Below are 14,587 nucleotides of genomic sequence, written 5' to 3' on the forward strand. Positions count from 1 at the left end.
ACACGCTGAATTAGCCAAACTTGCCGCAAATGCCGCAAAATCGGAGCAATTTTAGAGCGTTCATTGCAAGGTATTAGATACATTTAACTCTAAATTACAATCCAATCCCTTGTTGGTGTTATCTTTCTTTAGTAGTACAATAGAAAACAACTATAACTTCCATTTATAAGGCAAGTCCATCCGACCAGCTTTAGTAAAGTGAAGTAAATGTATGTGTACAGGCTTGGAGTTTCTTGTTTGCTATTTTAGGGAAATTTTGCACAATTTCTAAGATTATAAGAAGAAGCAACTAATTTAATGTTTGATTTTTAAATAATTGAACTTACCCTCGACCGTCCTCGGCCACTACCGCTACTACCCGCATATCCAAGAAACTGAAGATCAGCATAAACCACAAGATTGTAGGTGCCAGTTTTATATGAAACAAAAAGATTGAAACAGACATCGTATTCAGCATTAATTATCGATAAAAGATACATTATAAAAGATGCGGCGCATTAATTCGGGGCTAAAGGAATCTGGGTAAGCTCTGAATAGAGTTAAACGGATTCAACTCTTTTGTTATAAAATGGTAGGTTATTAAAAGAAACCTACCATTTTATAACAAAACAGTTGAATCTTGCAGAAAAAGTACATCAACAACACTCCGGCAGCAGCATCCGCTAAGCGGTTATGTCCTGCAACAGAGACTACTTTGACGCTCGCGGTTGAGCGCTTTCCTTGCTTGTCTTACCGAAAACCACCTATTTTTACATCGTGCATTATTGAAACCACGTATCGATGGTAAACGCATAATTATACCTATAGATAGAAATAGGGTTTAAGGCCCTAGGCTAGTGGTTCACTTGCAGAGCCCAGCCCGCGCAATCCAGCAGGTGCCAATAATAACTAGCGCATCTAAGAGTCCTCCAAATTACTTGAGGACCCATCTGTTCCAGAAGTATCCCTAAGCACGAAGGGTAGGAGGGGATGCAGAGCCCAGCCCGCGCAATCCACAGTTCCACCCAGCAGGTGCTAGTAATGACTAGCGCACCTAAGAGTCCTGCAATCCACTGGAGTATGCTTCTGTGCCAGTAGCATCCTCCAGCTCGAGAAGCGGAAGCGAATGCGCCGGCCACGAGCCTGTGCCACCCGAAAACAACCCATTCTATCCAGCAGGTTGCGAAACTTCATCACCCGGAAACAAATTTGGGACAAAGACGAATAAGCCCACTGATTGAGAAAACTCGTACGGCCCGATCGCCGACAAAACGCCCGAGCTACAAGAACGCTACGTCATCACTTCGCGGAACTCCAACGCCCTGAACGGAACATGACCGGCCAAACACATATTGCCCAACATGTTAACCACGCTAGGCGAGGAACTCAATGCGAAGCACCCGAATGACGCAACGCCGGTTGCATTTGCAGAACGGCAACTCGCGGGACTAAAAGTAGAGCAGAGCAAGTCGTTGATCCCCCCCGATCGTCGAAGTCACGCCACACCCGGCTATGGGGCCGCGAAACCCACGATGACGTCAACCTGATGACACCGCCATACGGGGGCCGTGGGTCCACAGCCGCTCGGGGGGGACACGAGACGAAACTTATGCGGCAGAGTGCATCGTCGGCATTTTCGTCACCACCGAACAAGTGCGCCGGTCTAAGCGCGCCGGCCCAACCACCCGAGGAACGGCGCAATCGCGAATTGCAGGACAGGAGCGACGGCCAGAAGAATTAGACCACCGTGTCGAGAGCGCCCGAGTCAATATGAATGCAACTTGACCGACGATAACCTGGAACCGATTGGGACAAAAATACCACGGGGGCATCAATGCCCCCGTTTCTCTCCCGGCCGTGGTCTAAACAAGCGCGGGAACCGGAGCCGCTAGCTAGATCATTTTTTCGTACTGGAGAGAACCATTAGAGTGAGAGGGGAATTAATAACGTATGCGTGTACTGAGGTGACCAAAATTATTGTACGTTTTATATATAATAAAGAAGGCGGCTACGCCGTTAGCTGATTGTTAGGGTTAACCCTCGACGCGAGATGAGTTCGCGTGCGAGATCATTTGTTGGAGTTCTTAGGTTCGTCAGTCCGCCCGATCGTACAAGGAGATCTGGAAGTAAGTAGTTTCCACCTCGGATAAAATTGCAGGATCTCAGACCCCAGTGTAGGTCCTTGCTGGACTGGAGTGTAGACTGAAACTGGAAAATACTTGCTCAACCAGAACTGTACCTTTGGTGGGTTCACCTCGCGCGTTGAGATTCCCATTTTCTCGTGGTGGCGCAACTGCACCGGGTAGATGATTTGATAGTAGCTGCTGCCGATCTTGTCTACAAGCTCCTGATTCTGCTGGTGCTCTTTCAAAAGCCGCTCCACTTCTCCTATAAAGAATGTAAAAAAATGAGTAATGAGATATTGTGAATGATTCTGTCTCCGACCGCCGGATTGGGCTGACTTGGTTACGCTCTGCTTGTCAAGGGTTTTGTGTGGTCCTGCCAAGTGTGTGTTACTGTGTCGAACTACAGCTAAGACCGCGTAGCGTCGAGCTACGGCTAAGAAGTGTTGGCCATCTTACTCCGTCTAGGTAATAATCCGTCTAATAATGCAAGTCGCTCGGAGCTGGCCATACTGCCCAATCCGCTATGGATGCTGCATTGTAGAAGCAAGTGTATAGCGGACTCCAGTGGCAGTACAGCGATTTTCGTGGGTGCTGCACTGACACTGACAAATTTTATGTTTGAATAAAAAAATTAAAATAAAGTGTATTTCACTTTATTATTCAGTATAGTCTCCCTGAAAATCAATACACTAGCTCCAACGAGATTCCAAATTCTGAATTCCATCTCTGAAATTTGGGGGTTGAAGTGGGGTCCCTTCCTTCTTCTTCTCATTTGGCGTTACGACCGCTGGGCGATCTTACCCTGCATCAGAGATAGTGTAAATATCTCTGGTGCTGTTGGGGTTTTAGCGTAGTCTTTATTAATTAATGGTGGAGATCACCGCACAAGTACTTTTTTATTCGCACGTAGTATCGAATTTAGTCGCACGGTTCGATTTTAGTGGCGCGCGAATAAAAAATTAGTCTACTCCTCTCTGCGGGCTAGTTCGATCTCATCTCGTTTGCCCTAATCGTCATCCTCCGTGTCCAGTTTCTCCCGCTCTTCTCTCTTTCTCTCCCGGCCGTGGTCGATCAGCGACCCCGTCGAACTTCTCTAGCGCCCTCTGTCTGTGGGGTCGCTAATTAATTTAATCTGCTTATCGTTTGTTTTGACAGTCGAGAAGTGGTACAATTTGAGCCAAATCCAGCTGGTGCGTGTTTTGACATGTATCTAACGGGAAGCGGGAACGGAAGCCGATCGGCTACGTAACCGGAAAGCTCGATCGTCCGAAACTGAGGAGGAACGGTAAGCGAGAAGGGAAGCATACAGGATATGTCACCGGAAAGCCCGATCGTTTGAAAAGTTGGAGTAACAGGAAAGGGAAGCTGATCGGATACGTCACCAGGAAATCCTTTGAAACCCCGGATAATCTACAAATGAGGATCAAATGAGGCGTGGCGACGCACATCGGGAACAGCTAGTTACTTAAAAATGCTACTGATGTGACGCGTAACTGCTTTAGTAATTTACGTAAAGATTTTCGAAAAGTCCTTTAAACAAAATCTCCTTACCTACTGGGCTTTCTTCATTCCAAAACGAATCATCTAGTGTGTAATCAGCTTCTGTAAAAGAGGGAACAATGAAGAAAAACTAACTGTTAGTAATGTAATGTAATGTCTAATAATGTAAACTGTAACGACCATTGAGTTTATTTATTTATTTCTTTATACATAACTACGTTACGAGCTATTCATACAAACGATCATACGATCGTATGATGTGAGCGGCTAGCGGACCTCGACAGGATTCGGGTTGCATCGGGAACCAGACGATAGTCCGAGTGCGACATGGACAGACCGAGCCGATGGCAAGCGCCACGCCGCTTAGTCATCGAATCGGATCGGACCATCCGACACACCATTTGAGCTGAATCAGTGTTTCTTCACTACAAATAGCCCCGGCAATGCCAGTCACGTTGTCCAGTTGAATTTGAGCGTACACTTGGAGTGTCAACAGTTGGAATCAATCAATACACCTGCCTTTAGTAGACCACACCCCAGTCTACGTCACTATTATATACAGGGTGAGCAATTTGATTTTTTTTATTTGGTTATAAAAAAAAGGCTTGACATTTTTCGATGCTTGAACATTTATTTGAACGGTAGATTCATCAAATTTATGTATAAAATACAATTTTGATTACTGAACATTGGGAAATATGAAAAATTTATTTCCAAAGTGGTAGGTATTTAACTCAAATGGTACGATATTTGCAAAGCACATTTCATTGAAGCTCATTTTCATCTCGGTGGTTATGTTAAGAAGCAGATTTTTTGTTTTTGGTGATCAAGATTCAAATTTAAGTAACTATTGCCGAAAGAGGACCAGATACAATCGAAAATGTACTCAAAATAGGTGGACCGAATGAGCAACTGTCAAGCCAATCGTGGTGAACATTTGACCAAAAATTGTTTTCCATAAAACAAATTTCATGAATGAACCTTTCCAATAAAAGTTTCTAAAAAAGTCGAAAAATATCCAGCCGTTTAAAATATAATAAAATAATTTTTTATAACCAAATGAAAAAGTGCACGCTAATTTGCCCCCAACTATACAGAGATAAAAGGCGAATGTGCCTAAAGGGTGTTACTGTCATAAATTGGTGAAACAAAAACATGCGTAAATCAGTCAAACATTTTATTAAAAATCAAATAATTTTTTTTTTTGAAAGCTCATTTTATACAGAATTTGTAAAAAAATATCATTCTACCCTACTTCTTAGGGAATGCGAATTTATTGATATTGTGGCTCAACGGGCAATAAATCCTAACTGAGCTCCATAGGATAACTAACATAGGACGACATTTAACACGCATTGGTAGTCAACGAGAACGAACATAACCAATACGGTCACGAAATGCAGCTACATTAATGTACAAGTCGAAACAATCGAACACAGAGTTGAAACGACGGATGGCACTCGTCAGCGGTTCACTATCACCGTACGCAGATCGACTCCGACGTTCGGCAAGTAACTGCGAAGATCGAAGCAGCCTCGTGGGCACGTACAGTTGTAGTTGCGAGAGTAGGCTCGGCGCGTTGATCTCCGCCAGCAGCAGTCCCGCAATAAAGCAGCTCTAGGCCACGAGCCGCCTGTGCACCAGAGGCTCAATCCCAAGAAGCAGACATCTAGCGTTGTAGTCGGGGAGCGTGTCGTTTGCGGTCCATGGTAGCACCCGTATGGCGAAGCGAGTGAGACGTCGTTGGATTCGCTCTATACGGTCCGATTCAAGTGTGGGCCGAACGATGGCGCAGTATACTGCCTTCAAGCAGATAGGCTCATCGAAGTCGCTGGACATCCGCATCAATACACCTAGCGAGCGATTGGCCTTTAAAAGGCGTGGTCGATATGATCCTTGAACGTCAAGTGGCCATCGAGGAGAATCCCAAGATCGCGCACCAGTTCTGCTCTAGCAAGAGGCGATTGGTCCACAGCGTAACAATGTTTTAGCTGATTCCGGGCGCGAGTGAACGAAACGACGAGACACTTGGGTATGCAGAGTGTCAGGGCGTTGCGGCTGCACCACGCGGAAAAGCGTAATAAATCGTCTTGTAGCAAGCGACAGTCATCGACGGAGCGCACTGTGCGGAAGAGCCTGGCATCGTCGGCATACATGAGGATACGGCTGTTCAAAACGATGGATGCGGCGTCGTTGATATAGATTGAGAACAGCAAAGGACCCAGATTGCTCCCCTGAGGGACTCCAGATGTGCTGGTAAAGGCCCGGGAGAGATGAGAGCCGACTCTGACGCAGTACTTTCGATCAATGAGATAAGACCGGAACCAGGCCAGCTGCTGATCCGGACAGCCAATCCTGTTCAGCGTGCGAGATCGAATCGAATTACCAGACCATTCGTTTTACTCCTTACTCCATCAAATTTTGCACCGTTCTCTTGGTCACATTCTTCGCTTTAGAACGCCAGTTTGCTTTGAATTCCATCTCACTGACAACTGTTTTACGAGTCTTCTTGAGGTTCCGGTTGACGATGGCCCAATATTTTTCGATTGGGCGGAGTTCTGGCATGTTGGGAGGGTTAATGGGGTAATGGGGTTGGGAGGGTCTTTGGTTACCATCTGGACGTTGTTTGCGACATACCATTCCATGGCTTTTTCCCATAATGACAAGAAACTAAATCCGGCCAAAACAGAACGGAACCTTTGCGCTTTTGTAGGAAAAGCAACAGACGTTCATTTAGGCACTTTCGGACATACATTTCCTGGTTGATAGTCCCGATCGTGATGTAAATGCCACTTTTTAAAGCATAGGAACAGATAGCCTGCCATACGAGATATTTCTTTGCGAATTTCGACCGCTTTATGTTCTTGCAAATCTCTCCCACCTTTCATCTTCCAGTTGTCGTTTGGTATCCCTGTCCAGGAATTTGTTTAAAGTCTGGCTTGACGTAGGTTTCATCATCCTGCACTACACAGATAATTTCGTCAACATCTCTATGCACAGATTCCGCGATCGTTTTCTGGCCGACATGTTTTGCTTGTCGCCATGGTTTGGAGTCACTACTTTCTTGTAGATCGCCAGACCGGCTCGTTTCTTAGCTTGATGCACGGTTGTAGACGATACTGTCAGCTTGCTTGCGACATCTAGGACGGAGAGTTGTTTATCTTGTTTCGACACCATTTCCACAAATAAAGTGCAAATTTCAAAATCGAATAATATGTATGATACTACACAGAAACGTCTTTAAAATGAGAGGTGTACAGGGTTTTTTGATGTACTATGAAAAATAATGCGCCAAGATGAAGTTGACCAATTTTTGACAATAAGACCCTTTACTCTTGCAATGCTGTCTTGAAATCGATGAAGAGGTGTTGTCGGCACTTGAATACTTGTGAAAATCTGATCAGCGGTAGATATTTCTTTCTGGAATCCTCCTTCGAAATCCTAACCGGCGTGATTGGCGACTGTACAAGCGATCGTATTTCTCTCGCCGATGCTTCTCTTTTATTTCCTATTGCGCTCTCTAACCTTAAATTATTTATTTACATTAACTATGGATCCTAAAAAGTCACAACCCGATTTCTGTAGAGTTACATAGATGATTGTTTTTCATGTTCTCTAATTCTTTTCGGCACACCACGTTCTTCCGCGTGTCCCGGGGTCGTGTGCACGATAGCGTGTTGTCGGGTGCGTACGGTGTGCGTCGTTACCATCAGAGTAGTTGTGTATCGTCGGTTGCGTATCGATGATAACTTATTCGTACATATTTGTTCGTTAAGTTCATTTCCTCGAGAATCTTTTGTTGGCTTTAGGCAGTTAGGCAGGTACCGTTTTGTTTCTTCCAATGTTTCTTTCTTACAGTGTCGGTTGAGATCCTCGTTGATGTACAATCCTTTTTGGAAACAAACGGTATCGCATATTTCTTAACAAACCCCAAAGGACGTACTGCTGGAGGTCGCTATCATGAATGACGGTGATGATTAATGTTTCGTTTCAGAATCCAAACGCTTTGCCGCATTATTTAAATCATGGGTAAAGCGTAGGAATTCTAAAATGAACCATTAACGTGAGTAGCTTGACTTACACGACCGTGCCGTACTCTGAAATCTTCACTCAAAACAGGCATTAACATGGTAGGGGCTCTCTTCTATTCGAGGTATTTAAAATGCTGCAACCCCAATGTGCTATACGTTCAGGTATTTTGAAGGTTGTTTTACGAATATATAGATTTTGTTCGAGATGAAAAAATTCTTTATTGCTGCTCTAGGAATACCAAGGACAGTTAGTCGCTCAACTAAGTTACCTAGAAGTTACACATTTCTAAAATTTTATATTTGCTCAATTATGCGTGCGAAGTCCGATTTTGTAGGGATTTTACGCTAACCACTGGCTGTTACTTAGTCCAAAAGCCTGGGCTCACGGGAACGGGAATGAATGTGCGATATAACGTAAAAGAAAAGCAGAAATGGAAAGGTGAACACACACGGGTACATTAGCTACATTTGGGTAGTACGGGTGTCTAGACGGAAAAAAGCGAACAAAAAGCGTACATACAATGTACACGGGTACAATATCTACCCTCATAGTAGTGTGCGTGCATAAAACCGTTTTCGCCATATGAGCCGCTCTGTGGGGCTTAGTTTCTTTACAAAAATGAAATGTCAATCCATCGCCTGTCATCACTTAAACTCGCCAAATTTTGCGAGTTTTCCTTGCTTTCAGCCAGAGTTCAATTGATGAACGAATTATCAGACAGAGAAACCTCACCAGCGATGTTGAACGCCACTATTTCCGGTACCAGTGCCGGTGTGTGGTGCAACTTCGGATCCGTATCCGTAAGTTTGGATGAACGATGCACATTTTGAGCAGGATTTTTTTCTCTGTGTTTTAGCATCAAACTGGTTGCCAGTTGTATTATCGGATGATAGGATATCATCTACAATGATAACCTGACAGTCAGTGACAGTGTTTGCAGCAATCTTAAGAAGTGAATCGCGTGAAAAAATCAACGCCCCAGGTTGGTACGATTGCTGTAGCCATTGTGCACAAAGGTTGAAGGACACTTGACACGGAGAAAAACGTGATCAAAGTCAAATTAAATTAAGAGTTTTATTAGGATGAACGTCGAAGTGCAAAGATCTTTTTATTTCGAGGTTGCGTTGTCCTCAAGTAGCAACGTTGACTCCAGGTGAAACATAAAGGCTCAGAATGAGTCAGGTGACAGTAGAACGCCATTTTAGCCTAGAATCACAACACATTTCAACGGTACGTTGCAATTGCACAGTCGCTGCACAGTTTGAGGGTTCCCGACTGCTTATGTCATATACTGAGGAGCTACTTCAATGGCCGAGTCTCCTTTTACGATACTGACTCAGACCCACAGGAAGTATTGCTTACGGCTGGCGTTACTCAGGGATCTGTTCTAGAGCTTACGTTTTGAAATTGCCAGTGGAGACAGTGGTCGTAGGCTTCGCAGGTAATAACGTCCTGACGGTCTGTGGCCAGTCCCCCAAGAGGCGTCGATCACGATCGGTGACTTCGTGGTTCTTGATCTTGACCATGAGTTCTTGATCCTTGAAACCATGATGGATCGAATTTCCATCTGCGAAGTGTTGGCCAAACGGAAAGAAATCGATCCGTTGAAATATCTTACTTTTCAAATGTCTCAAATGAAATGCGGAAATTCAAATGTCTTACTACTATAATGATGATGATATAATGACGATGATATTATAATTTTCTCATAACATCATCATTAACACAATCCTTAATTTACTAGTATAATTTTTACCTTTCCTTATTATTCCTTTATTTTATTAACCCCTTTATGAATTTGGTTATCAACCATTATTATTCCTTAACAAATTTTAGTCGCTTTAATTGGGCGGTTTTTGGTGAAGGCCTGGGTCACCTAAGTTCGTTGGTTCCCTTGCTTGCCTTTGGTGCAAGGCACCAAAAAGGTTAGCTCATAAATTTATGTCACCCGTCGGGTTTGATCGGTTCACCAGAGGTGCGGATAGCTGGCTGCGGTTTGCGGGATAGCGTCTCTCTGTCACCGTGAACATCAAGGCGGAACACCAATGTGGCGGCGGTGCCGAGAACAATTGCGGAAGCTGTGGATACTCGAGATCGAGTCGGAAGGCCTTCTCCGGAGGAGCATAAGACTCTCTAAGAGCCTTTACCCCAAAGGAGTCAAAAACACTCTCAAGAGCCACCATTTACATAGCGAGCCTTTGCCAACGACCCACAATCGCAGACAGCTCGAGGCGGATCTTGCGAATTCAGTATAGAGTTACTTCTTTGTCCGACTTCTTCCGACGACCCATAGTCGCCAACTCCCTCAGAGTTGGGGCTCCTTTCAGTAACTTCTTAAAAGAGACGTTTTCCTTAGTGAGCCCTTGCCGACGAACCATAGTTGCCGATTCCCCCAGAGTCGAGGCTCTTGTACTTCAAAAACCCCTACCAGTTTACGTCTCTCGGAAAGGCCAGGGTTTGAAACGCCCAGGAACCCTGATTGACATCTGGTATTTGAATTAAATTAAAATTAAAAAGAGACGAATGTTAGGCTATTACAGCTCAAAGTATCTATAGATAGATATAGGATAGGATAGGATTCCTGGACGAACTCATTTCGGAACCGAAGAAAAAGGTGCAAACCACTCCTTAGCCTTTTGTTTTGATTCAGGACCATGGTGATAAACTCAAGTCTCATCCATAGTGATGATTCGATGCACAAAACCCACTTTATCCTATCCAGAACGATAGAAAATTTGAACAAATCCATTATTTTCACGGTACATGCCTTTAGTGATCGATATCTCGTAAAGTATCGGTCGTATAGTTTCAAGTTTAGGGTCGTATTAAAACTGACACTTCACACTTAAAAAAATGCTTTGAATATTTTTTGTTTATTCCATTCGTTTGTGCGTTACAGGGTGTAATCAATGAAAGTCACCAAAGAGAAAATTCGATACAGTTTATCTTTGAAAAAGGGGAAAATTCAAGCTAGGCCGCTGAAATTTTGCATGGTGTTTACGGTGCCGATACTTTACTTACGAACAGCTAGTTGCTATAAATTTTGGTTTCGTTTACCCGTTTCAGTTATTTTTTTTTGTTAAAGCCTAGGCAGACACGTCATCGAAAATATCGATAAAATCACAGAAATAATCAAAGTTAATCGGTATGTTAGTAGTCAGAACTAGCTAGCCAATAGCTAAAGATCAATCATCGAACAGCTTAAAGCCATTTGCGCAAAGCTGGAGTCACAAAGAAGCTCGATGTTTGGGCGCCACCCTATTTACACTAAACATCATGATGACTCAAATTTCCATCTGCGCAATTTTGGCCAAACGAAATTAAATCGAACCATTTCTTAAGCTGATGAGTAGTGTGGATGAGGAATGGAATACATACGACAATACTGCGTGAAAATTATCGTGGTGAAAGCGTAGTGAAGCTGCTTAACCGGTGGTCAAACCAGGACTCACGACCAGGAAGGCCGTTTACGATTAGACACTGGTCCGTCACCGGTGAACTTAATACAGACCGTTGCACAATTTAACGGTGTAATCGTTTTGGTTTGTTCTTAATCTTAATCTTTGCATGAAAGGTCACTGTGAAACCGCTGGATCGGAACATGAGTGTATGAATCAAAAATTGGTTTTGCAATCGTTGCAAACATACAGAAGATAGATTCTATAGGCGTAAACATCTTGGTAGTAAATTTAGGAAATGTAAAACATGTCTTTAATATAGTTCCGCAAAACATAACGAGAACGTACCAGGAAAACTTAATAATATTGAACGACAAACGGTTAAAATGGCATTATTGACTTGGTACGTTCTAAAGTTTTTATTTTTTGTACAACCTACCTCCAGCTGACTCGGCGAAAGCCATAACGAGGGCCAGAAGTAACGCCCTGAGCGGGCTCATATGTTTCATGACTGCTGCAGCTGTTTGTTGGGATCGTCGTGCAATCTGGCGAAACTGAGAGAAGCACCTAGTTCCTGGGGGAAGCGTTCACGCAAGTGAATGAAGCATGCGGCCAGACGTGCGTTTAAGTACGCGTATTTGTTTTTTCTAGCAGGTACTTTGACAAGCTGTTTCACAAGCTGTTCGCGCAACGCCGAGAGGTGATTTGGAATTGATTTAGCTATCTGTTGAAGAACTTGTGGTTGGAAATCTCAGATATAGGTGTTTGCTGAGCAAATAAAACGCTTCACGGCACACAGAGCCACAGATAATTCACCAGACACACACTTCTACGGACTATTTATCTATATGACACAGATACAGTATATTTGCTGCTTCCTTCCTAGAAGACGAGAATGAGATGCTCCTTCGTTCTTACACGAGAATAGGATGATGAAACCTATGAACAAAGTGAATGTATCACCTGCACAAAGAAGCACAACTCACTCGAATGGGGCTTATTGAAACGGCATATTTTTATCCACTACTATTTTAGCCAGCGTGGAAGACTATGAATGTGTTTTCTCGTTCTTCTTTTTCGTTTTTGGATTTCTTTCTTCGGTTTTCAATTTACTTTTTTCGACCTAACATTATCCGCGATTATCCAGCATGCAGACGGCGTCAAAAAGTTACACTCCGCTGGAATTCTCGAATAACAACGCAAAGCGCATCACCAAGTATGAAGCTGCTCATACACATTGCACGCACTTTCGGTCTAATTACACCTCAATTCACCAAGTACACTAGGTAATAACTCCGTTCGCACGCCCGTCCATCCATGAGGCAACGCTTTTGGCAGGAATCCTGCTGATTTCACTTTTTCACTTTTTCTTTCTACCAGCAACACTTCGAAAACAGAAAATCAAGAAACCAAATGCAGATAGCTTGAACACAATGAAAGCAAACGTAACCGGAGGGTCCGCTAGACTTTGCGCAGCGCAAAGGGTCAACCCGAAGGATATGGATACCAGTTCGGTCGCGAGGATCTTTAGAGTTTTTAATCTTTTCTTATTTGTTATACACCTGTCTGTATCGGCCTTCGATACTTGTTCACAATACTAGTAGATGCCACTAGGAGAACCATGATGAAGCTCCGTCGTTCTTTCGTGAACGCTCATTGCCTTACCTAAAATGGACCAATTGAAAGACATAGAGAAAGAACGAAAGGAAAGAGTTAAAGAAATTACATGGAACGATGCAATGCGATGAAATATAATGTACGTATATTTGCGGTGGGCTTTCAAAATAGGGCATCATCAATAGGGCATCTCTTGAAAATCAACGTATCAAATTTCTCCTTTCGATGCCATTCCCAAAATGTGACTTAACGTGAAAATAACATATAGGAGTCATCTGACACATATGGTACATATGGTAAACATACTCGTATGTTCTTCTGAAGCATGTGATTTGTTATCTTTCTGCTCTTCATTCCCCGTCAATATTGATGAACTGTTCTTTGAAGAAACAGAAATGAAACAGAATGCAGAAAGCAACATTCTAGCTTATACATTTGTAGGTATACTAGGTCTATACGTTGAGAAAAGGACTTTTAAAAAGATGGCTGTACCTGCCGATTGGGACTTCCCAATTTTGCTGTTCATTCATCATTACCTTATTTTGACATCAGGTAAATGAGTCCAGGTCGTAAAAAAATTTAATCAGTTTGCGAACGACCGTTGAAAGGGTTAGACCATGGCGAGTTTTGTGCCCGAAAAAAGCGTTTTGCGGGGATTATAATTTTTCTGCTCCTCTTGAAGAAAACTGCTTCGGAATCGCACCAAATGCTTGTCGGGACTTGTGTTTGGAAGATTGCAGTGCTTTAAGTGGTTTAAAAAATTCCAAAATGGCGATTTTGACTTAACAAAAAATAACGTCGAAGGACTCCAAAAAACTGACTTTCTGATGGGACAGAAAGGTGTGGTGTTTCACAAGCTCCTAAAATCTGATGCAAACGTTAATTCCGATCGCTACTGACAAACAAATGATCAATTTGAACCATGCATTTATCGAAAAACGACCAAAATGCAATTCTAGGGGGTTCCAATGGGGGCGCCTGGTGGCCCGTGGAAACAAGCACCAGGCCCCCCAAAAAACAAAACTGTTTGAGGATACTATCAAATCACTTGGATGGAAGCTGCTATCCCTCCCCGCGTTATTCCCCAGACTTGGCTCTTTCCGAATATCATTCTTTTTCATCGATGGGACACGTATTGGCTGAGCAGCCTTTCGTTTTTCTACGACGAAGTCGAAATGGGATGACTAATTAGTTTACTTAAAAAGTCTAAGAGTTCTTTCGTCTGGGAATCCATGATTAATCAGAGAGATAGGAGAAATGAATAGCTAGCGATGGCACATACTTCGAATAAAATAGAAACTTGCAAAAAAAATTATAAACATTTTTTGTGTGTTAAAAACAGTCCTTTTGTCAACGTATAGACCTAGTAAGCTGGAATGTTGTTCTTTGGACCAAAACTTGGCATTTTGATATGTAAAAATAGGATTAGTGTATCAAAATTTGTGTTTCAGAAGGACTAGTGTTGGTTGTGGAAAGGTTGTATGTTTAATGTTTTGTTACTCCTACTTTTTAAATTATTTCAATTCACAAATCGTTGTTCGGGTTTTGAAGTTCTAGTTATTCAGCAAATGCTAGTTGTAACTGATTCATCATGGAGTTTGGATAAGGTTCTCGCCAGCGTTGTTACGATGATTGCCCTGTGCGACCTAGTGAGCTCATTGGAAGATGCTGATCCTTTTTCACTTCGCGTGCAAGGCTCGTCTGTTGATGGTGTTGTTGATATTGTAGATACTCTGTGCGCTGGGATTAATTCGTCTCGTTGCTGGTTATTCTGGTAGTTATCTGATACTATTGGTTGTGGTTGATGAATGTCTGAAAGTAAACGATTTAAAATAAAGTGAATACACTATTTCTTCCGAGGAAATTGAGTAATTTGAGTTCTTCACTTGAGTTTTTTAGATTTAAACTTAGACTTGAAATATGAGTTCAATTGAA

General features: G+C 42.9%; 1 protein-coding gene across 1 annotated transcript in view; it reads right to left on the reverse strand.

Annotated features, from left to right (window-relative positions):
• The window catches only part of LOC128268731 (uncharacterized), a 53,787-nt gene extending 42,243 nt beyond the window's left edge, over positions 1-11,544 (reverse strand). The window contains exons 1-4 of the mRNA XM_053005965.1: positions 11,475-11,544; positions 3,657-3,707; positions 2,219-2,367; positions 327-374 (exon numbers count right to left, since the gene is read on the reverse strand). Of these exons, the coding sequence (XP_052861925.1) occupies positions 327-374; positions 2,219-2,367; positions 3,657-3,707; positions 11,475-11,544 (318 nt within the window). The remainder of the gene's footprint in view (positions 1-326; positions 375-2,218; positions 2,368-3,656; positions 3,708-11,474) is intronic.
• Between the last annotated feature and the right edge of the window lie 3,043 nt (positions 11,545-14,587).

Source organism: Anopheles cruzii, chromosome X, assembly GCF_943734635.1.
Source record: "Anopheles cruzii chromosome X, idAnoCruzAS_RS32_06, whole genome shotgun sequence".
Classification (NCBI taxonomy): domain Eukaryota; kingdom Metazoa; phylum Arthropoda; class Insecta; order Diptera; family Culicidae; genus Anopheles; species Anopheles cruzii.